This window comes from Pituophis catenifer, unplaced genomic scaffold (assembly GCF_029215685.1).
Source record: "Pituophis catenifer annectens isolate HBS135680 unplaced genomic scaffold, rPitCat1.0.hap2 SCAF_13, whole genome shotgun sequence".
NCBI classification, from domain to species: Eukaryota; Metazoa; Chordata; class Lepidosauria; order Squamata; family Colubridae; genus Pituophis; species Pituophis catenifer.
In genome coordinates, this window is record NW_027256893.1 from 19,701,526 (window position 1) to 19,723,923 (window position 22,398).

Sequence of the window (22,398 nt, forward strand, 5' to 3'; positions counted from 1 at the left end):
CTTTAAGGCAGAAGGATGGTTTTCAAACTAAGTCTCAGTGGGGTTATATTGCTATCTGTGCAGTAGCAGTCAGAGAACACATGGGAGATGTTGGAAAACCTTATTCCAAAGTAGGAAACCAACTGATGATGTTGTGATCAAGAAAACCCAAACTAAGGAAAGCGTTTGTGTTTCCATGACACCAAGTGAAAAACTGAACACTTCTTTCTTTATGAGAAACAAGTGGGGGGAAACTGTGTAATATATGAGACTATTTTGGCAAGTTTGATTCCACAAAGGCAAGCCAGCCTCTCAGGTTCTAAGCAACCAAATAAGAATATTCATTTTGAAATCTGGAACTGAAAAAGGGGAAATTGCAGTATAGGGTGTTACAGGATTTCTCTCCAATCATCTACTGCTTGTTCAAAATAGAAAATAGAATAGAATTCTTTATTGGCCAAGTGTGATTGGACACACAAGGAATTTATCTTGGTGCATACACTCTCAGGGTACATAAAAGAAAAGATACATTCGTCAAGAATCATAAGGTACAACACTTAATGATAGTCATAGGGACTATCATTAATTATTATCATTATTATCATTATTCATTATTATCATTATTATCATTATCGATATTTGAACAAGCAGTAGATGATTGGAGAGAAATCCAGGCATTTTCCTGACCCAATTTGGTGGCCGAGGTTTTACAAATCATTAGAGAAAGCTCCCTACCTCCCTGCCTTTCTGGTGGACCCCCAGGGAGAGACGGCCATTGGGAAAGCAATGCCAACCATTTTGCCATCCTATCTGCCACTGATCGAGATGGGTTTTAATGAGAAAGCAGGTCAAAGTATTCTACATCCCTTGAATCATTTACGGAAGCCGATGAAGAGCGTGAACGAGACTATGAAAAACTGCAGAGGATCAAGCAGCTGTGTACAAGCTTTAAATGTGAGGGTGAAATCCAAATTTTCTTACTACTGGTTCTGTGGGTCTGGCTTGGTGAGCGTGATGTGGCTTGGTGGGCGTGGCAGGGGAAGGATACTGCAAAATCTCCATTCCCACCCTACCCTGGGCCAGCCAGAGGTGGCATTTGCCGGTTCTCCGAACTGCTCAAAATTTCCATTACTGGTTCTCCAGAACCTGTCAGAACCTGCTGGATCTCACCCCTGCCCCAAATCCATTTGTAGTTTGATCAGGCCATCGCAGGGTTTTAAAATGTCTTTCCATGAAACTACAAAAACAGCAACAATGGCTTTGCTTTCCTACCAGCCCCATTAGGATAATGTCCAAAATGTTCCTGAATTAATGAGTGTCTTTTACCTGTGATTTTCAGGTTTTGGGTTAAGGGCAAAAGTGTGTGTGTGTGTGTGTGTGTGTGTGTGTGTGTTTGGGTTTAATACAATTGGGTTTAATACAACTTGCAAAGATACTCTTCAAGAAGCAGGAATGAACTAAAGAAGATGATATGGTAAAGGTTCCCCTCGCACATATGTGCTAGTCGTTCCTGACTCTAGGGAGTGGTGCTCATCTCCATTTCAAAGCCGAAGAGCCAGCACTGTCTGAAGACGTCCGTGGTCATATGGAGTGGCATGACTGGCATGATTAAAAGCCAAAAGCGCATGGAACGCTGTTACCTCCCCACCAAAGGTGGTCCCTATTTTTCTACTTGCATTTTTTACATGCTATCGAACTGCTAGGTTGGCAGAAGCTGGGACAAGTAACGGGAGCTCACCCCGTTACGCAGCACTAGGGATTCGAACCGCTGAACTGCCAACCTTTCGATCGACAAGCTCAGCGTCTTAGCCACTGAGGCACCACATCCCTGACAAGGAGATGATACACTATAATGATTCTAAAAACCTGTACAGTGGCATCTCAGGACATGTGTGTTCATAAGAAGGCCAGGTCAAAATCACTCTCACGTTTGAAGCTTGTACACAGCTGCTTGATCCTCTGCAGTTTTTCATAGTCTCGTTCACTCTCTTCATTGGCTTCTGTAAATGATTCAAGGGATGTAGAATACTTTGACCTGCTTTCTCATTAAAACCCATCTCGATCAGTGGCAGATAGGATGGCAAAGTGGTTGGCATTGCTTTCCCAATGGCCGTCTCTCCCTGGGGGTCCACCAGAAAGGCAGGGAGGTAGGGAGCTTTCTCTAATGATTTGTAAAAACCTCAGCCACCAAATCGGGTCAGGAAAATGCCTATTTCTCAGAGGGAGGAAGCTACTTCAGGCCTGCCATTTTGACATTCGCATTGGGAAACCGATGCCAACGACCCCCAGCCTGGAGACACATATGTGGTCTCTTGGCTGCCTCAGAAGATGGCCATCTGCTCCGATGGCTTCCTGCCCACCCAGGTTGCCTTTGGGAATGTGTGCCAGCCAGCGATTGGCTCAAGGATGTTTTGCAAACTGGGTCAGCCTGAACCTCATTTTGAGGAAGGCCTAGGAGGGAGAGAAATGTATTTTACAGACATCGTCGTTGGTATCTTTCTGGAAAAGCTGTAAGGGATCGTTTCGACGTTCAGTAATATCGTGTTGGAGTAACTCTACTGAACGCGTCGGTCCCTGCAGGAAAATTTCCCTTTGAAGAAAATACAAATAGGGGAATAGTTAATAACAACATATCCTTCTTGCCAACGGCGGTTCCCCATTTTAATTCTAATTTCCACCATTTGGGAGCACATTTGAAAATGAATCCAGCTTACAAGCAGAGACATCCTGTTTTTCTGAGGTAAACTGGCCTGATGTCCTTTCTGGAATTCTTTATCCAACCTTACACCTTCAGCTGAAGGTTAAGGTTGAAAAAGTTAATAATTAGGTTAACTACTTTTGCTGAAAATGGCCATAGCGACAGCAATAAGATTTATAGATCACCCCTTTAAAGCACTCTCTGGGCAGTTTACAATGTCAGCAGTATTTGCATATTGCCCCCAACCATCTGCATCCTCATTTCATTGACCTCAGAAGGATGAAGGTTGTGTCCGCCTTGAACCGGTTAGGTTTGAACTCTTGGCTGTGGGCAGACTTAGCCTGCAATGCTGTATTCTGACCACTACATCTCCACACCAATCACATGGCATTTATAGATCTCAGATGAACCACAAGACAGCTGATACTCATGAAATAAGACCAAGTTTTAGAGTCCCACATAAAAAATACACATTTAACCAATGGTTTCAAATATCCCATATCTGTAGCAGGGGTGAAATCTACTTACCTTCCTTACCGGTTTGGAAGTGCTCGCTCTGCACATGTGCATGCATGCATCACCTTCTGTGCATGTGCATGAGGTAAAAAAACATTACTTCCTGGTTAAAACCAGGAAGTAATGACACCCAGGCGGCGATCGCTACCGGATTGCCGAACCAAAGGTAAAAATCGCTACCGGATCGGGTGATCCGGTCTGATCCGGGAGCATTTCACCCCTGATCTATAGCTCCAACAATTATGATGCTTTCTCTGGAAAGAAGAGTACAGACCCTTCTTTCACATGCAATTCAATGTCCAGGTAGCTTCGGTGAAGACTGTTAGTTACCCTAATATGAAAGAAATGGTGGAATAGAATCATTAAAAAAGAAGGGTGCAAAGAGAGAGACAAAACGAAATGTGAATGACAAAAGTTAAAAGGATTTTTTAATTATTTTAAATAATTAAATTGAGTTGTTGAACTGCCCGACAGTGAGGTGTCCTGTGGCCAGTTGACTGTGGTGAATTAGCTGAGGTGAATTGGCCGTGGCAAATAGGCTGTGGTGAGTTGCCTCCTTCCAGGTTGGTCTCTCGTGGGAAGTAGAAACTTTCTCAGTTGTAGGAAGGGGGGAAAAGTCAATCAATCACAATAGAGCTGGTGGAGACCTTGGAGGTCTTCTAATCCAACCCCCTGCTCAAACAGGAGACCCTATGCAATGCAAGGTGGACTTAATTTTGTAATAAACAAACAAAAGTGGATTTGACAGGTTCTTGGAGAAGTCCATAAATTGGCAAGATGGTCCGTATGGACCTTCACCAGCCAGGCATCGCTGAATATCAGCCGGCAGCGAGTCTCACAACTCACAACGCCCCTCTAGAAACAAAACTCCCAAGTCAGGTGGGTTCTTTGTGGAACTGGCAAGGCAGGGATTTGAAATAAAAGGAGGGGCTGAAGGGCCCATCAAACATTGGCCAGAGGTCTATGTGGAAATGACAAGCTATATTTTGCCCACCCTTCCTTGCCTGAAGAAAGAGCAAGAATATAATCTGCCTTCAGAACATGAGCTTTGAGAGTTTCGGTGGAAGGTGCTTATTATGAAAACGAACAGTTTTGCCCATGATGGTCAATTCTTTGCCAGTTTCTTTTCATGTTGCGCTGAGCCCCGGTGCCTGAGCCTCCCATTCTATTCAGCTCTGCCCCAAATTGTCCATTGAAGCCTTGTCACACCCATTGCCCAAGTAAAAATCAGCTTTCTCACTTGTATTGTGAGCTTTTTTTTGTGCGTGTCAGCATTCACCTCAACCAGCAGTTATCTCCCCCATGTGCTTCTCTGGCTACCAAGTGGGGTGGAAAATAGGAAAATTTCAGAGCACAACAGTCGAGCGGAAATTAAAAATCTTTATATGGCATAAGTCGAGAGAGAGAAGTTTTTAAAAACAGAGAGAACGCACAAATTGTGTACTGGAACACTTTAGATTTCTTGCCGCATGGGGTCTGAGTGCCACTTTCTCCCTCAAGCTTTATTACATGGTTAGAAGGCCAGCAATACAAAATTTACTGTTTGATTTTTGAAACACCTATAGTGGCATAGCTTGAATTTCAGCATTGGCCACCGACAGCTCCCCGCGGCGAGACATACAGGTCTCTCAATAGAGCCATACGTATGATTTTTTTGCTAAGTGCTCGCCGTTCCCCATCCTACATAGCTTGTTTCCAGAAGTGACACTTAAATTAGTATTTTTGCATTTCTCGTTATGGGGAAATAGCCGAAAGAAATGACTAAAATGTGTACTGTACACTGTTAAAACTTTCTTTCTTTCTCTCTCCAAACCGAACTTTATTGGAATAGGCCAGTGTTGGCTAAACTTTTCGGCACAGAGTGCTGAAACAGGAGCATGAGCGCACGGGGGAGCACCGGAAACTAGAAGTGCAGGCACCCAGAGTGCGCGGGGGAGCGCTAGAAACCGGAAGAGCAGCTCCCCAGCACGCATGTGCGCCAGCCACCTGGTCTTCCAGTTTCTGGCATGCATGCACGTGCAAAAACCAGCTAGCTGGCGTGCCGGAAACCAGAAGCTCAACTTCCCAGCATGCACATCAGGGGTGGGTTCTACTTACCTTTACTACCGGTTTGCAACAGGGCTGCACGCACGCTCTTGCTTCACTCGCGCGTGTTTCTGCGCATGCACAGAAGCTTCCTGATGATGTCGGGGTCAGTGGGCGGAGCCTCCCGCCAGTTTTACTACCAGTTCTATAGAACCGGTCCGAACTGGGGGCAACCCACCACTGATGCACATGCGCGCTGGGGAGCTGCTCTTCTGGTTTCCAGCGCTCCTGCACATGTGAAGACCAGCTGGCTGGCGCAGAGAGAGTCCGAAGTCAGCTTTAAGATGAGGGGATTTCAACTCCCAGAATTCTTCAGCCAGCTGACTAAGCCGGCTGGGGAATTCTGGGAGTTGAAGTCCACACATTTTAAATTTGCCAGAGTTGAGAGATACCGTTCTAAGTTGTTGCAAATTGCTTCAGTCTAACTAAAGATGTTACAGAAGAGACTCAGCTTACTAGCTGGGTCATGAAACATCCACAAGAAAACTACCAAGCTCAGAGAACACCAAGGATCCCACAGTTGAACCCTAACTGTGGTTCATATAAGATACAAATATTCTCTTTTATTGAGATTCAGTCCCAACATTTTTTATTTAAAGTTAAGCAGCAAGCAAAGGCATGGGGAGAACTGAGTCAAAGAGTGCTTTTCATTGGCAATATCCAAAGGATGATAAATAGGATTGTTATTTTGCACACCATAGAAAAAAAAAAAGCCCTTCACATTTTCCCAGCTCTGGAAAAATCTGGGCCATTTTTTAAAAAATTGTAGCATTTGGCAGAGTTAGGATTTTCTCTTTTAGGACTATTGCTAGTCCTATTAGTATGCACCCTACTAATTTGGCAGGATCCCATCTTTCTATAGTCCATCTTTACAAGAAGACGACAAAAAAAAAAGAAAGAAAATCTAGCAAATTGCAGAAACTCTTTTTTCTGTGGTGTCAAAACAGAACTCTGTAAAACCTGACAGGACAGGAAGACTTTGGAACTTGTCTTGTGATATCTAATAATTATCCCTGAGTATTTATAATTGTTCTCATGACATGTAATTATGCAGATACATTTATGTGTAGTTTCCCCCCTCCTGATTAACTATGCTTGTGTAAGTTTGGTTAAAGTCTCTCTCCTGTGTGGAAGCAATCAAAGTACCTTATATGTCACAAATGCTTTCTTTCTTTCTTTCTTTCTTTCTTTCTTTCTTTCTTTCTTTCTTTCTTTCTTTCTTTCTTTCTTTCTTTCTTTCTTTCTTTTGCTTTCTTTCTTTTTCTTTCTCTCTCTCTTTTTTCTTTTCTTTTTTCTTTCTTTTTTCCTCCCTCCCTCCCTCCCTTTCTTTTTCTTTCCTTCCTTCTTTCTTTCCTCTTTCCTTCCTTCCTCCCTCCTTTCTTTCTTTCTTTTTCTTTCTTTCCTTTCTCTGTCACTCTCTATTTTGATGTACCCTTGTTCACACTTTTACAGGGATCCACAAGAATTGCCAAGAATATGGATCTAACATTGAAGAATTCCTGTTAGGTTCTTTTAGATCAAAGGATGCTTGAGCATTAATATATTTGAGAATTATATTGTAAACGGATTCACGTTTGGAACTGAGTAAGTATTTTAAAAACTTCAACAATGTGGCTTGCACCCTAAAATTAATACTTTTGAAGAGTTGCCAGATTAAATTTGGGGGACAGCTTGATGGGAGCAGAAGGATATGAACAAACAGAATAATCCTAGATTGGAAAGTATAATTCTCTGGTTTATTTATTTATTTATTTTTTTGGTTTATTTTTTTTTTGGTTTATTTTTTTTTTTTTTTTGAGAAGATGCTAAAACATTTCCTGGATTTAGCCTTTAATTTTTTTTTAAAGAATGCTATTTTTAACATTGGGGTGAATTATTGTTTCATCCTGTGCTAAGTGTGTATAAGGAGAGGTTGGAGAAATTTAATTCATGTTCTTTCCCTAATTAGAGAAGTCTCCGATTCTATAAAATTTAGGAATTTTTCTAACCCGAAAATACTGCATGCTGATGCTGATGAAGAATTGATATCCAATACACTTGCAGGATATTAGATCGCCTAACTATATCATATTGACTGTGGCTCAACCTTTTTTTCTAAAAGTTTTTAAAATACTTACTTAAAAACTTTTCGAAAGAAAGGTTGAGCCACAGTCAACATGATATAGTTAGGCGATCTAATATCCTGCAATTCTTCATCAGCATCAGCATGTGGTATTTTAGGGTTAGAAAAATTCCTAAATTTTATAGAATCGGAGACTTCCCTAATTAGGGAAAGAACGTGAATTAAATTTCTCCAACCTCTCCTTGCGCACACTTAGCACAGAGATGCCTGCATTTCCAGTTAGCCCTGTTGTGTATTTTTATGTGTAGCAAAAGAGGATGAAACAATAATTTATCCCTAATGTTAAAAACAGCATTCTTAAAAAAAAAAAATAAAGGCCAAATCCAGGAAATGTTTTAGCATCTTCTCTATAAAAAAAAACCCCAGAGAATTATACTTTCCGATCTAGGATTATGCTGTTTGTTCATATCCTTCTGCTCCCAACAAGCTGTCCCCCAAATTTAATCTGGCAACCCTTCAAAAGTATTAATTTTAGGGAGCAAGCCACATTGTTGAAGTTTTTAAAATACTTACTCAGCTCCAAATGTGAATTCATTTAAAATATAATTATCAAATATATTAAGACTGAAGCATCCTTGGATCTAAAAGAACCCATCAGGAATTATTCAATGTTAGATCCATATTCTTGGCAATTCTTGTAGATCCCCATAAAACTACAGGGACTAAAAATCTGCTTTCACCTGAAATTTTTATTCCCTGCTCAGACTATCTGATCATGTAATCTTTCGGCTGATGAGATCTTTGCTATATTTTGAACCTTTTCTCAGTGTTGTTGCCAACACTGTCTTCATAAAGTCTTCCCAGCTTGGTGTTTTAACTATGGTATACAGGCAAATGTTTAGTTGTTCTTAAGATTTGTTCTGGAAAAGCAAAACTGTTTCCAAACCAGGTCTATATGAGTATCATCACAATTATTGTTAAGTGTACACTTCCCTTCCTAGGAAAACTAATGCTTAATATTGCATCACGGCATTTAAAAAATGATTTTTTTCTTATCCCAAATGTGCTGATGGGCTTTTATTAACCTTCATTTTCCTTTATGGATCAGCTTTTCAGATGATTGTCCTCTGAAACTTTGATGATGATGCTCCTTGTGACAAAATCTTGGTGGAATTTGGTTTCTGTGGTCCACACCATCTTTATACATCAAGTTCTGCCAGTTTGGTGTCTTTCAGATGTGCTAAATTTCAGTTCCAAAAATCTGTACCCATTGTGGGTCATGGCCACCATATCTGTAAGGTCTCCTTTGAGGGAAGCTGTTTCACACCATCCTCTTTTAATGACCCCATAATCCCTTGTGGGGTGAAGTCTGGGCAACTGAATGGAGCTGAGTGTTTACTGGCCGGATGCCCTTCCTGTCACCAATGTGGAGTTTTATGCAGCAGATACATTCTCAGTGTGCCCAGAAAGAGAAATATCTGCCTCCACCTAGGATCGAACTCACAGCCTCCTGATTGTGAGGCAAGAGCTCTATCTTTAGGCCACTAAACCAGGGAAGCACTTTCACATATTTTTATGAATTGGAATCTGCTACACATAACACTTGGCCAACGCAACTTCTTGAGATGATAGAAGACCAAGACTCAGTTCACAATATCGTGCAATCATAGGGAGACCTAACAACTTTGTTGACAACATTTTAGAAAGCCCAACTTACCTTTTGATGACTTTTTGTGGCTTCAAATTTAGTGGCGAGTTCTAGATTTACAAACCTCTCCCATGTGATGATTTTGCTCTTAAACATCACCCGTAGCACCCACTGAGGGGAAAAATCAAGGACTTGACATTCATCCAATGTATTCCCTTTATTGAACTGTATTAGTTAATGCAATCAGATTCAGTCACATTTATAAAGCAGATCATCCAGTTGCACTGAAACTGATGAAATTCATTATTACATTTTTATTTATTTATTAATCACTGTCCGGTGAACTGGCAAATCCAATCAAAGCATTTAGTCTTTAATTGTTAAAAAAAAACAAAACCCAAAAAGAAATTGTGTAAAAAATAATATATTCAGACAATAGCCAAGCCGTCACATCACAATGCACAATTACCTAAAAATTGCAATTGAAAAAAAAAAAAAGCGGTTAAACAGGGAAGGAAAATAAAGTCCAAACTGGAAGGGAAAAAAAATCCATAAAGAACAAAGGAGTGGGGTGGGTTTGAGGGAATCACTCCTAAATCTAGAACTATCCGTATAATACAAGAAGCAACGAAGGAATAAGCGCATCAAAAGCAGATATTTTTTTCCTTTTTTTTTTTTTATCTAGCAACTATAAATTCAATCAGAAGCAGAAGGTTTAAAGTTCACTTAGCTCAAGCAGGACAATAAAAAATACTGCGCATGGAATACTTTTAATCTCTTCCATTAATATTCATTTCCAGCTGCTTATAATAGCAGCGCCTCATGGCCAAATCATTAGAGTTTTACATCTGGGTTGCAAATGACACTTTGATTGGATGTAATGTTCAAATGGTCCTCCCCACTGAGTTTCCGTCAAGTCCTCCGCAGAGAGGTCTCCTGTCGTGCTACGCTCACTGAGCATGCTGGCTCAACGTGTGGTTCTGGAAAGAGATGGAGAAAGGGTGGGGGGGTTTGGGGGAAGAGAGAAAGGAGACGTGTGTGAGGGGCAGAATAATAGAAAGCAAGCCCGTGCCCTCCTACTCAGTGGCATTTATGCAGAATTCGACATAAAAGCTTTGCAATTATTCCCGAAACAAAATGCAATAAAGAGGAGCTTGAAGGTGGGATGGGGAGGAGGAGGAAGGCGAGAGAAGTGGGGGGGGGAGGCTCCTAAGTAACAGCTGCCAATGTGACATATTTGCTTTGTATCGGCAGATACTGTTAACGCCGGCAATGAACTTAAGGAAAAAAGCAAGGGGGACGGGGGTAGGGGTGAAATCCAGCAGGTTCTGACAGGTTCTGGAGAACCGGTAGCGGAAATTTTGAGCCGTTCGGAGAACCAGCAAATACCACCTCTGGCTGGCCCCAGAGTGGGGTGGGAATGGAGATTTTGCAATATCCTTCCCCCAGGAGTGGGGAGAAAATGGGGATTTTGCAGTATTCTTTCCCTGGAGTGGGGTGGGAATGGAGATTTTGCAATATCCTTCCGCTGGAGTGGGGTGGGAATGGAGATTTTGCAATATCCTTCCGCTGGAGTGGGGTGGGAATGGAGATTTTGCAATATCCTTCCCCTGGAGTGGGGTGGGAATGGAGATTTTGCAATATCCTTCCGCCAAGAGTGGCGAGGGAATGGGGATTTTGCAGTATCCTTCCCCTGGAGTGGGGTGGGAATGGAGATTTGCAGTATCCTTCCCCTGCCATGTCCACCAAGCCACACCATGCCCACCAAGCCACGGCCACAGAACCAGTAGTAAAAAAAAAAATGGATTTCACCACTGGGGGTGGGGGAGAGAGAAAGCAACACGAAAAAAGGACGAAAAGAAAAACACCATGCGACCATATTCCCTTCGCCATGGACCATCTGTAGGACTTCAGGACATCCAAGCCCAAAGCTAACCCACTGCAAGGGAAGTGGCAACAATTGAACCATGTTCTTTCGGTGACTTAGGGATACCCGTTTCCTCCTTGCCCTCTTCCTCATTCTCACTTGGCATGAAGATAACCGAATAACGGAGTTGGAAGAGATCTTGGAGGCCTTCCAGTCCAACCTCCTGCTCGAGCAGGAGATCCTGTACCATTTGAGACAAGTGGCTGTCCAGTCTCTTCTTAAAAGCCTCCAGTGATGGCGCACCCACTACTTCTGGAGTCAAGCTGTTCCACTGGTTAATTGTTCTCACTTTTAGAAAATTTATCCTTAGTTCTAGGTTGCTTCATCTTTGATTAGTTTCCATCCATTGTTTCTTGTCTTGCTGTCTAGAGTTTTGCAGAATAAATTGACTCCCTCTTCTTTGTGGCAGCCCCCTTAGATATATGAAGACTGCTATCATGTCACCACTTCTTTTCACTAGAGTAGCCAATACCCAATTCCTGCAACCGTTCTTCAAATGTTTTAGCCCCCAGGCCCCTAATGATCTTTGTTGCTTTTCTCTGCGTTCTTTCCAAAGTCTCAACATCTTTTTTTATAATGTGGTGACCAAAATTGGATCCAGTATTCCAGGTAGGGTCTTACTAAGGCTTAGATCTTGAAGGAAAGCTGCCAGAAAGGACCTGAGCAACAAGATTGGGTTATAAAATCTATTCGTGTCGGTCAATCCAATTGTTGCAAAAGGATGAATGAGATGCCACCAAGAGAAGGCGCGTTGCTATTGACAATGGAGAGCCCTCAAATTCATCCAAAACAGAAGTAAAACAATGTAGGAGAACAGAGTTAACTGGCCATTTGGAAAAATGGCAGCTGCATTACCTGGGCTTGGTCAATGGATGACATTTATTGCACATTTTGACAATTAGCTCCCCCTCCTTTTTTTTCTTTTTTTTTTCCTAATTTCCCTTAAGGGAAATATTACAGATCAGACATCCTGTCTTGTCCTTTGCCAAGACACTAAATAAAACCTAATGTTATGCCGAAGTAGCATTTCTAATCTAATGCAAACGGAAGTCAGGTCTCAGAAGCAGGGAATGTCATCTCAAAAACCCATCTCCTCAAAGTGCAGGAGACCTCATTACTCGAATAGTCCCTCGTGCCAATGTCTCTGACACTACCACCTCTTCGTTGCTTTTAGGCCTGAACATTTCTCAGAGAAGTGGAGATGAGTTCTCGAAAAAAGATTCCTCTCGTGCTGAACAGATGGCAACAGAGATAGTTCCTTTCAGCTCCTAATCTTTTTGCGTTTTTTCAGGGTAGAGGTTCTCCTTTAGCATCCTCCAAGTTGGTACTTTCTAGATATATTGGCCTTCAAATCCCATAACTAAGAACTGAAATTCCATATATCTTGAAGTCAATGACTTGGGGTAGTTTGCTTCTTCTTTAGCATGATTTATAAACTAGGGGATATTGTTCCTTCTCTGGACTGAAGACTGTAGTATGGTATTCTTGGTCTTGCTTGGTTGTTTACTGGCAGACATTTCATTACCCAACTAGGTAACACCATCAGTGCAAGGGAGTGTGGAATTAGCATTGATGATGTTATCTAATGAAACATCTGCAAGCGAATAACCAAGCTCAGAACATACTAAGAACTTCATAACCCTGAGCTACACATATTCCTTTGTATTGAAGATTATGATAGATAGATGATAGATAGATGATAGGTAGATAGGTAGATAGATAGATAGATAGATAGATAGGTAGATGATAGATAGATAGATAGATAGATAGATAGATAGATAGATAGATGATAGGTAGATAGATGATAGGTAGATAGGTAGATAGATAGATAGATAGATAGGTAGATAGATAGATGATAGGTAGGTAGATAGATGATAGGTAGATAGATAGATAGATGATAGGTAGATAGATGGATGATAGGTAGATGATAGATAGATAGATAGATAGATAGATAGATAGATAGATAGATAGATAGATAGATAGATAGATAGATGGATAGGTAGGTAGATAGGTATGTAGGTATGTAGGTAGGTAGGTAGGTGGGTGGGTGGGTGGGTGGATGGATGGATGGATGATAGGTAGATGATAGGTAGATACAGTAGATAGATAGATAGATAGATAGATAGATAGATAGATAGATAGATAGATTGATAGATGATAGGTAGATGATAGGTAGATAGATAGATAGATAGATAGATAGATAGATAGATAGATAGATAGATAGATATTTGGGGGCGATTTTTGTAGGAACCCCACTGTCCTAGAAAACGAAAATATCCAGCCTTGAATAATTTCACGATCACTTTTTTGCCCATTGCCTCTGAGATTTCATAATAGGCTGCAAGATTTTCTTTTATAATTATCTCAGTGGGAAAAATGAGTGAGAGCCAAGTCTAAATGAACTGTAATTTTGACCTATTGGTTTGCCATTTAATACACCGTCTTCAACTCTTCCCAAATCTTTTGTTCCCTCCCATAGTTTAGGAGAACTTCAGTCATGCAAAGTTGCTTTTTGTATGAGGAGCAAAGGTGCCGGCAACCACATTTAACTCAGGGAAATCAAAGCCCCTATTGAAATACTTGGCTGCAAGAAGCGCTAAATTCTGTGCATTTCCAAGGAGTGACCACAAGGTGACAATCGTGCTGTGGAATTTGGAAACTGTGACCATGTTATGAAGCTCAGAGCTTCAGACCAAAGCTTGCACAAAGATGCTTGTTTCCTTTTGCTCACTTCGGGATGGGAAGGTACGGGAATTAGCGAGGGACACCATCATTTAGGGAAGAGAGGGGAGTTCCATAAAATAGATGTTTTTGGAATGAAGGATGCAAATACCAAACTAGAGTTTGTAAATTAAAGGTAATGGTTTTACCGCTAACAACGTTGCGGGAGAATTAAGGTGGGCTCAACTGGATCTTGACTGCAATTGTGCACAATCATGGGTTTCTGAAACAGCCCTCCCTGGTCTGGTGATGTCTACATGCTTGGGAATGCAGATCACAAAATTCTCATTTGGGCTATCAGCTTGTAGAAAGATAGTCTGACATGTATACAGTATAGAACAATTGCTTATCATTGAAGCATCATTAAAAACTATCTATCTATCTATCTATCTATCTATCTATCTATCTATCTATCTGGTGTCTGTCTTTCTGTCTGTCTGTCTATCACCGTCTGTCTGTCTGTCTCTATCCATTCATCCATCCATTCTCTATCATCTCTCTCTCTCATCTCCTATCTATCTATCTATCTATCTATCTATCTATCTATCTATCTATCTCTGTCTGTCATCTATCTTCTCTCTCTCGCTCGCTCGCTTTCCTTCTCCCTCCCTCTCTTATTCATGATTGTCATTTTTCATTTAATAACTCTTTTTTTTCTGGGGAGGTGGGATTGAATCCCTTGCTAAAATTTTTGAAGCCCACCCCTGATAAGTACTTTTGTTTCCACATGGAAACCGCTTCTGAATTTCGTGCTTAATGTGGAAAAGAATGTAATTTTGACTTTGGGTTTTACAGATGAGATTGATAGATCTTTATAGAAATGGCTCTATAAGGCTCATTAAGGAAAAAACAAAATGCTGTGATTTAATGCTAATGCAGCATTCAAAAATTTTAGCTTTGAGGTTCTCTGCTTGGTTGCTGGGTGGGCGTGGCCATAGTGGGTGTGGCCTAGTTGGCCTCCTGCACCATGGCATGGGGGAGGGGTGTTTTTGCCCTCCCCGGGGTTCAGAGGCTTTCCTTCAGCCTCCGGGAGGGCAAAAATGGCCTCCCTCAGCCCTCCGGAGGCCCTCCAGAGGTTCGGAAACGGGCCTGTTTCCAGCCTTCTTGAACTTCCGGTAGGCCCGTTTTTCGCCCTCCCTGAGCCTCGGCGCACGCCCTGCACTTATCTGCATCCAAAATGGGCCACATGGGGACTCCTGGGAGGGGAGGGGAGGGGAGGGGAGGGGAAGACAGGGCCAGCCAGGAGTGAGTTTTGGGGGTTCTCTGAACTGCACAGAATCTTAGCTAGAGGTTATTCCTAACCCCTGCGAACCCCCAGCAGCCCCTCTCCCTGCTAATGCCTTATTCTACTGCAACAGAGAGAGTCGGAAGTCAATGCTTCTTTTTCTTTTCTTTTCCCTTCCTTTCCTCACTTCTCTCTCTCCCTTTTCCTTCCCCTTCCACTGCTCTTTTATCTACTTTTTGGATTTTGGATTTTATAATACTTAATAATGTAATTTTAAAAAAGAGATGGCTTTAAGGGAGTAAGTAGAGAAGACCTTGGAGTTGTAGAGGCGGATTGTACAAACTCAAAGCTTTAAAAATGTTCTGGCCCACCACTGGTTCTGGACTGCACAGATGCTGGCTGCGTTCGTCCATCCTCCGAATGGGAGGCAGAAACCATTGGACCAAATCATCTCGGTGCCCCTTATGCTATTTTGTCCTCTTTTCTAAGCCAGATGAAAGCAAACTTTGGGGCAAGGGAGAAGTGAGATGAGTCACCTTTGTCCTCTAGGGCAGCCTGTGTATCTCTATGCTTATTTTTAGAATGGTTTGACAGTTATCCAAAGGTCTCATGTTAACAGATGGCCAGTCTTAAAGACTCATACGCTCGCTAGCATGCAATTCCGAAAAAACGGTAAATGCACTCAAGAGCGTGCCATAAACAGCTTTCAATGACTACTCCAAATCCAATTTTGTTACCACACTTCATTAAAACTGATAGCAGGTAACCCAGGCTGCTCTTAATTCCCAATCCAGTTATTCTAGGTAACAGGCAAGTACAGTTAGTTATCTGCCTACTCTCGGTTTCCCAAGGTAGATGCCATTTTGGCCTATATCTTTTTCCATCCATTATGTTGCGGAGTTGAAAAACCTGAACTTGAAGAAAAAAGGAGTTGATTGTCCCCCCCCCAAAAAAAGGGATTATCTCTCAAAGGTGAGAAGTTCAATCAGAAACCATCTTTGATTCTCCTTCTTGGTGTCAATTGTAGTAATTGTAGCAATACTACAAGTAGTAGAAATAGCTGGTAGTGAAGAGGAGGAGGAGGAGGAGAAGATGAAGATGGAAGAGAAAGAGGAGAGGGAGAAGGCGAAGGAGGAGAGGGAGAAGGAGGGGAAGGGGAAGAGGAGGAGGAGGAGGAAGAGGAAGAGGGGGAAGAAGAAGAAGAAGGAGAAGGAGAAGAAGGGGAAGGGGAAGGGGAAGTGGAGGAGGAAGAGGAAGTAGTAGTAGTAGTAGTAGTAATAGTAGTAGTAGTAGTAATAGTTGTTTTGCTTCTCACCCAAGAAGCTTCATCAGTTCTAACAGGATGATGGGGAGGGAGGGATGGAAGGATCGTATTTCTTTGCAGTCATCTGGTTGTTAGCACTCTTGAGGATTTATCTATTTAGGAGGACTTGAAGTTGGAGCCTGCTAACCTAGTAATAACTAAATACTGGGATTTGTGAAGAAATGGGATACGGTTGGCCTTCTAGTTTCAATGACATTCTGCTACTACAGAATCAAAGGCAGCATACAAAGCATGTACATTAAATATTAGTTGCCAGGGAGTAACAGTGCAAGGAATGTATTTCCCTGCTGCCATGTTTGAGCCATGCTAGACTAGATGGGTCATTGGCCTAATCCAACAGAGCAACTCTTAACATTCATTTTACGAACTGTAGGGAAGGACCGCTCAATCGGTGCACCTCACCACCTGTATATCTTGAACGGGTTACTTACTGGGTTGACAAGTTTTAAATCTGAGGGTGATTGCTCACTTTTCTTTCCATGTCTGGAAATCCCAAAACTAGCAAGCAATAATCCGAGATCATAGCTGGAACTGACAATATCTCAGAGACATCATTAAGAGTCATACTGTATGGACTACATATTCTCTTTAAAAAGAAACTGATGCTTTTGTGAAGAAAAATAAAGGAAATCCCTCGGTTTCCTGAGCACAACACTTTAAAAATTAAAAAAAAAGAAGAAGAAACAAGAACAGCAGCAGCAGAGAATATATTATTAAGAGATAAGCAAAAAAATCTCCTGTAACAGAGACAATCTATGTAAACATACTGTGATGGATTGAAGTAGCCACTGAAACAAGGCAACAAATAATACCCTGTCTCGAAGGAGAACATGCTCTTGAGAATCCCCCCCCCAAAAGTATGAATTATCAACCTTTGATTCAGCACCCTGTATCATCTCCCTGTATGATACAGAGTGCCGAAAGTCAAAAATAGATTTGAGGTTGGCAACCTGGCCTTTCCTAGCTATCCACTAAAATGCAAAAAAGAAGGAAATGAACCCACATTTAATTATCATTGTCAGGAACATATTACGGGAGATGTTTGAGCATCTTTGACATATGATGGCCTCCAGACACAATTTCTATCTGACTGGGTAAACAAGATTTTGTTTGTGGTGTATGAAGAATAAGAGAGAGAGAAAGAGACAGAGACAAAGAGAGAGAGAGAGAGAGAGAGAGAGAGAGAGAGAGAGAGAGGGAGGGAGGGAGGGAGGGAGGGAGGGAGGGAGGGAGGGAGGGAGGGAGGGAGGGAGGGAGAGAGAGAGAGAGAGAGATGGAAAATCTCAGCACACTTTTGACAAGAGTTGGCCTTTTGATCTCTGTTTTGACAGTCCAGAGGCTTGTTCTTTGTGTGTCACCTTCCATGAACTTGGGCTAAAGTTCTAAAGAAGGATTTCATGCCCAGAAGAACTGGCTGGCCCCCCGATCTCGGACACACTGGCAAGCTCTGTTGAATAACTTGGAATAACATGCAGCTATCTCAACATACAACGTATTGAGTTATGATGTGGAAGTTGATAGATAGGCAACTCCTTGCTGACCTTGGTTCATCTTAAAATGCTAAACAGGGAAGAACTTCGGGCCATACAAAGGTGTAGACTACCTTGCAGTAGTGGGTGAGCTGCCGTTACTTGTCCCAGCTTCTGCCAACCTAGCAGTTCAAAAGCACGTAAAAAATGCAAGTAGAAAAATAGGGACCACCTTTGGTGGGAAGGTAACAGTGCTCCGTGCTCCTTTGGTGTTTAGTCATGCCGGCCACATGACCACAGAGACATCTTCGGACAGCGCTGGCTCTTTGGCTTTGAAACGGAGATGAGCACCACCCCCTAGAGTCGGGAATGACTAGCACATATGTGTGAGGGGAACCTTTAACTTTACCCTTATCTCAACATAAACTAATCTTCAGTTGCTAGTGATATGCTTGGAAGTGGAAGGTTTACTGTTGAGGTTGAAACTTGATTCTAACCTAGAATCAATGTCCAGTACAATGCCAGGAATAAGTTCATTGGGTTCGTAATAGACGAGATATACAAAGCATGTCCAAAGGTCTAGGAAGATTCTCAGTCATCCAGGTCATGATTGTCCCAAAGGTGCTTCTTCAAAGGGCAGGTGGACTTTGTTTTTCCTTGAAAATGATTCACTTCTCATCCGAGAAGCTTCTTCAGTTCTGACTGAATGGTGGAGAATGGAAGGATTGATATTCCTTGCAGTCCTCTGGTTGTTAGCACTCTTCCTGAGAATCCTTCTACCCTTTCACCCTCCACCATGCAGTCAGAACTGAAGACGCTTCTTGGATGAGAAGTGAAATGTATTCCTCAAGGGGAAAACATAGTCCAGTTGCCTTTTAAAGAAGCACCTTTGGGACAAGTCCAATGGTCCTTCCCCTCCCTTAGGGTACTAAGGAACATCAATGGTGGTAGTTTAGGATTCTGGCAGCCTTAAAACTTAAAAGATTAACAGAAAGTTGATTGCATGAGCTATTTGCTTTTCTTCAGAAAGATATTTTCCTAAGATCAGCTGTTCTGTAAAGGAAGTTGCTCTTTGGAATGTGGATTCATTACATCTTCCTAGGATCTCATCTAAAAATTACATGTCTTTTCTTTTCCCTAGTCCCATCTTAAGAGACCAAGTCATTCTTGGGCCAGTCATTCTCTCTCAGCCCTGGGAAGGAGGCAATGGCAAACCACTTCTGAAATCTTGCCAGATTTGTCCAGGTGTGCCACACACACAAACACACAAACCTACACACAGAAAGACAGACCCCAAATGCTGGACTAGTTTGAGCAATTTATTTAGTTGCTCAAACTAGTCCAGCATTTGGGGTCTGTCTCTCTGTGTAGGTGTGTCTCACACCTACTGTGTGTGTAGGTGTGTAACCTATCTCAATAGCTTAACTTGGGTGCCTGATCCATGCCCCAGACCCATTTTTGCCAATTCTTGTTACCGTACTACAAAAACCGCAATTTCCTACAATTTTGAGGCATGAAATAGAAGGAAACCTAAATATACACCCTAAATGAGTTCAGTGCCAAAATTAGGTTAATCGCCACCATGCTAAGCTGCTAAGGTTCTGACCTTAGTGAGGAGAAAGATCCCGTAGCCCTTACTTCCAACAGCAAACAATTACGATAATGATTAAAAAAAAATTCCATTCGGTTTAAGCATGTTTGCTTCTTGGCTGACTTTATTTATCGCAATCTGCGTGCACCTGTGAAGAGCACATTATTTTATTTATTTATTGCTTATTAAATTTATATGCTGCATATCTCACTATCTAAAGTGGCTCTGATTGTACGATATAAAGAAAAGCGAGTTCGAACTACATCAGGTTAAATAAATGAGAAAGGAGTTAAATGGAATGGAAGAATAAGACTAAGAATGGAATGGAATGGAATAGAAATAGTATTCTACTTCCATTCCATTCCATTCCATTCCATTCCATTCCATTCCATTCCATTCCATTCCATTCCAGAACAGAACAGAACAATAAATAAATAGAATTTAGAATAGAATAGAATAGAATAGAATAGAATAGAATAGAATAGAATAGAATAGAATAGAATAGAATAGAATAGAATAGAATAGAATTCTGAATGGAATGGAATGGAATGGAATGGAATGGAATGGAATAGAATAGAATTTAGAATAGAATAGAATAGAATAGAATAGAATAGAATAGAATAGAATAGAATAGAATAGAATAGAACCATGATAATGAATGGAATGGAATGGAATGGAACAGAATAGTTTTCTTTGGTGTGATTGGACACACAAGGAATTGGTTTTCTTATATATAAAGTAGCATATAAATTTAATAAATAAAACAATTCTACAATACAGCCACACAAGTGCACCTAAGGGAAGCATGTTCTCGGAGTTCTACTAAAGACCTGGAAAAAGTAAGATTTATCCTTACAATTTCTCCAGGGGCAAATCAAAAGGCCACTTAAGCGCTGTAAAAAGGCTAAACAGCTAGCTCCTTTTCATAAGATTTATATTTTCAATCGTGCCCAATGTGGATTTACGGTGATCCTCGACAGAGCAATATCTGCACGGAAAGACAAGGAAGAACAAACCAGGTGAACCAGCACAGGAGGGCAGACAAGCATACCTATGTAGCTGAAATAGTAAAAAAAACCCAAATCCCACAAAAACATCGTATCGATAGTCTGCGTGTCTCAACGCAACGCGGAAAGAATGCTAAAAAAATATCTCTAACACCAAATGCGGGAAACGACTTTTTTTTGCATCAAAGCACCCCTAATCCTTATTTAAGCCACGAGATACGGTGTCACATTGGTTAATTAATTTGAATTCTGCAGCTTCTCCTTCCATCTGTCCCTTGAATTCGATCCAGCAGTTTTGGCTTGCAAGGCTACCGTGACTTCATTATAATGGCAGCTGAGCAGCCTAGCTCTGCTGCACTGCACTAGGGCAGGTGTGTGATGAGTACCTAGGGCGTGCAAAACTCTCCAAAGGTGATTCACAAGCGTTTCCCACTATTTAACCTTTATAGGTGGTTTATTGTGGGTGGGATATGGTGGATTCGGATAAACCATTCCAGCGTGACAAACAGGCCGTGATCACATTTTCCAGTGTCTCGTGAAAGTTGATCCACGCTAACCATGGTTCATTTGGAATAACTGAATTGGAAGGGACCTTGGAGGTCTTCTAGTCCAACCCCTGCTCAAGCAGGAAACCCTATACCATTTCAGACAAATCATTCTCCAATCTCTTCTTGAAAACCTCCAGTGTTGGAGGAGCCCCCACGATTTCTGGAGGCGAGTTGTTCCACTGGTTAATTGTTCTCACTTTCGGGAAATTTCTCCTTAGTTCTAGGTTGCTTCCCTCCTAATGCTCCCAATGATGATGACTCCATGCAACTTCTCATTTTAAAGAGAACCAAAATGAGCTGCCTATCATCCCCAGAGAAACTCTGGGGATGATGGTACAGGAGATTTTTGGATGGAAAATAATAGGCAGAGAAATTCATTCAACTCTCCCCAATAGATTGCAATTTCAGATTTGGGGCAAATCCCCCCATGACTACTTTGGCTTTCTTTCTTTCTTTCTTTCTTTCTTTCTTTCTTTCTTTCTTTCTTTCTTTCTTTCTTTCTTTCTTTCTTTCTATCTATCTATCTATCTATCTATCTATCTATCTATCTATCTATCTATCTATCTATCTATCCATCCATCCATCCATCCAATCTATCCTATCTCTATCTCTCTTCTCTCTATCTCTCTTCTCTCTCTCTTCATCTATATCATGTCATCCATCCATCCATCCATCCAATCCTGGAGGGGGGGGGTCCCCCTCGTAGAAATGTGCCCACCGGGTTTCCGCGCATTCCATCAGCCAAGGGCCCAGGGTAGGGGTGGGGGGGGGTGGCGGTTATTGTAAAGGAAGGTCTTGATCCTAGGGAGGCCACTGTACTTCAGATAGCCGGTTGTGAGTCTCTCCTTGTGAAGTGGGGCCATGGGAGGCAGATGGGCCTGCTGGTTACGTACCTGGCTCCTTGCTGCGTGGCAGCGGCCCTGCCCGAGCTCCTCAATGTTATAGCCGGGGTGGTGGTTGATACCCCCAGGCTTTTAGTCATGGGGGATTTCAACCTGCCGTCCATCGGTGAAGCATCTGAGGCGGCTCGGGAGTTCATGGCTTCCATGACGGCCATGGACCTGACCCAGTTAATTCAGGGCCCCACTCACATAGGAGGAAACACGCTGGACTTGGTTTTCGTCTCTGGTCAGTGGTTGAATGGCTTAGATACAGGGGATATAGTTATTGAACCCTTGTCATGGTCAGACCATTCTCTCCTTAGACTTGACTTCCTGACCGCTATGCCCCACCGCAGGGAGGCGGAACCAATTAGGTGGTTCCGCCCCAGGCGCCTGATGGATCCTGATAGGTTCCGAATGGAGCTTGGGCCATTTCCTGAGACTCTGGCACGCGACTCGACTGAGGACCTGGTGGCCGCCTGGGATAGGGCGGCCGCTGGTGCTTTAGATCGGGTCGTGCCTTTGCGGCCTCTGACCCGGCGCCGAATCTGCCCAGCTCCTTGGTTCTCCGAGGAGCTGAGGGGGATGAAACGCCGGAAAAGACACCTAGAGAGTAGTTGGAGGGCCAGTCGCTCCGAATCTGACCGTACACTAGTGAGGTCTTATATCAAGACCTACTTAGTGGCGATAAAGGCGGCGAAGTGTAATTACTTTTCC

At 42.2% G+C, this 22,398-nt stretch overlaps 1 protein-coding gene across 2 annotated transcripts in view; it reads right to left on the reverse strand.

Annotated features, from left to right (window-relative positions):
- Positions 1 to 9,258: 9,258 nt before the first annotated feature.
- The window catches only part of ZNF423 (zinc finger protein 423), a 156,784-nt gene continuing 143,644 nt past the window's right edge, over positions 9,259 to 22,398 (reverse strand). For both annotated transcript variants that reach the window (XM_070952995.1, XM_070952994.1), the window contains one exon: positions 9,259 to 9,968. In XM_070952995.1, coding sequence (XP_070809096.1) covers positions 9,939 to 9,968 — 30 coding nt within the window. In that variant the 3' untranslated portion in view covers positions 9,259 to 9,938. The remainder of the gene's footprint in view (positions 9,969 to 22,398) is intronic.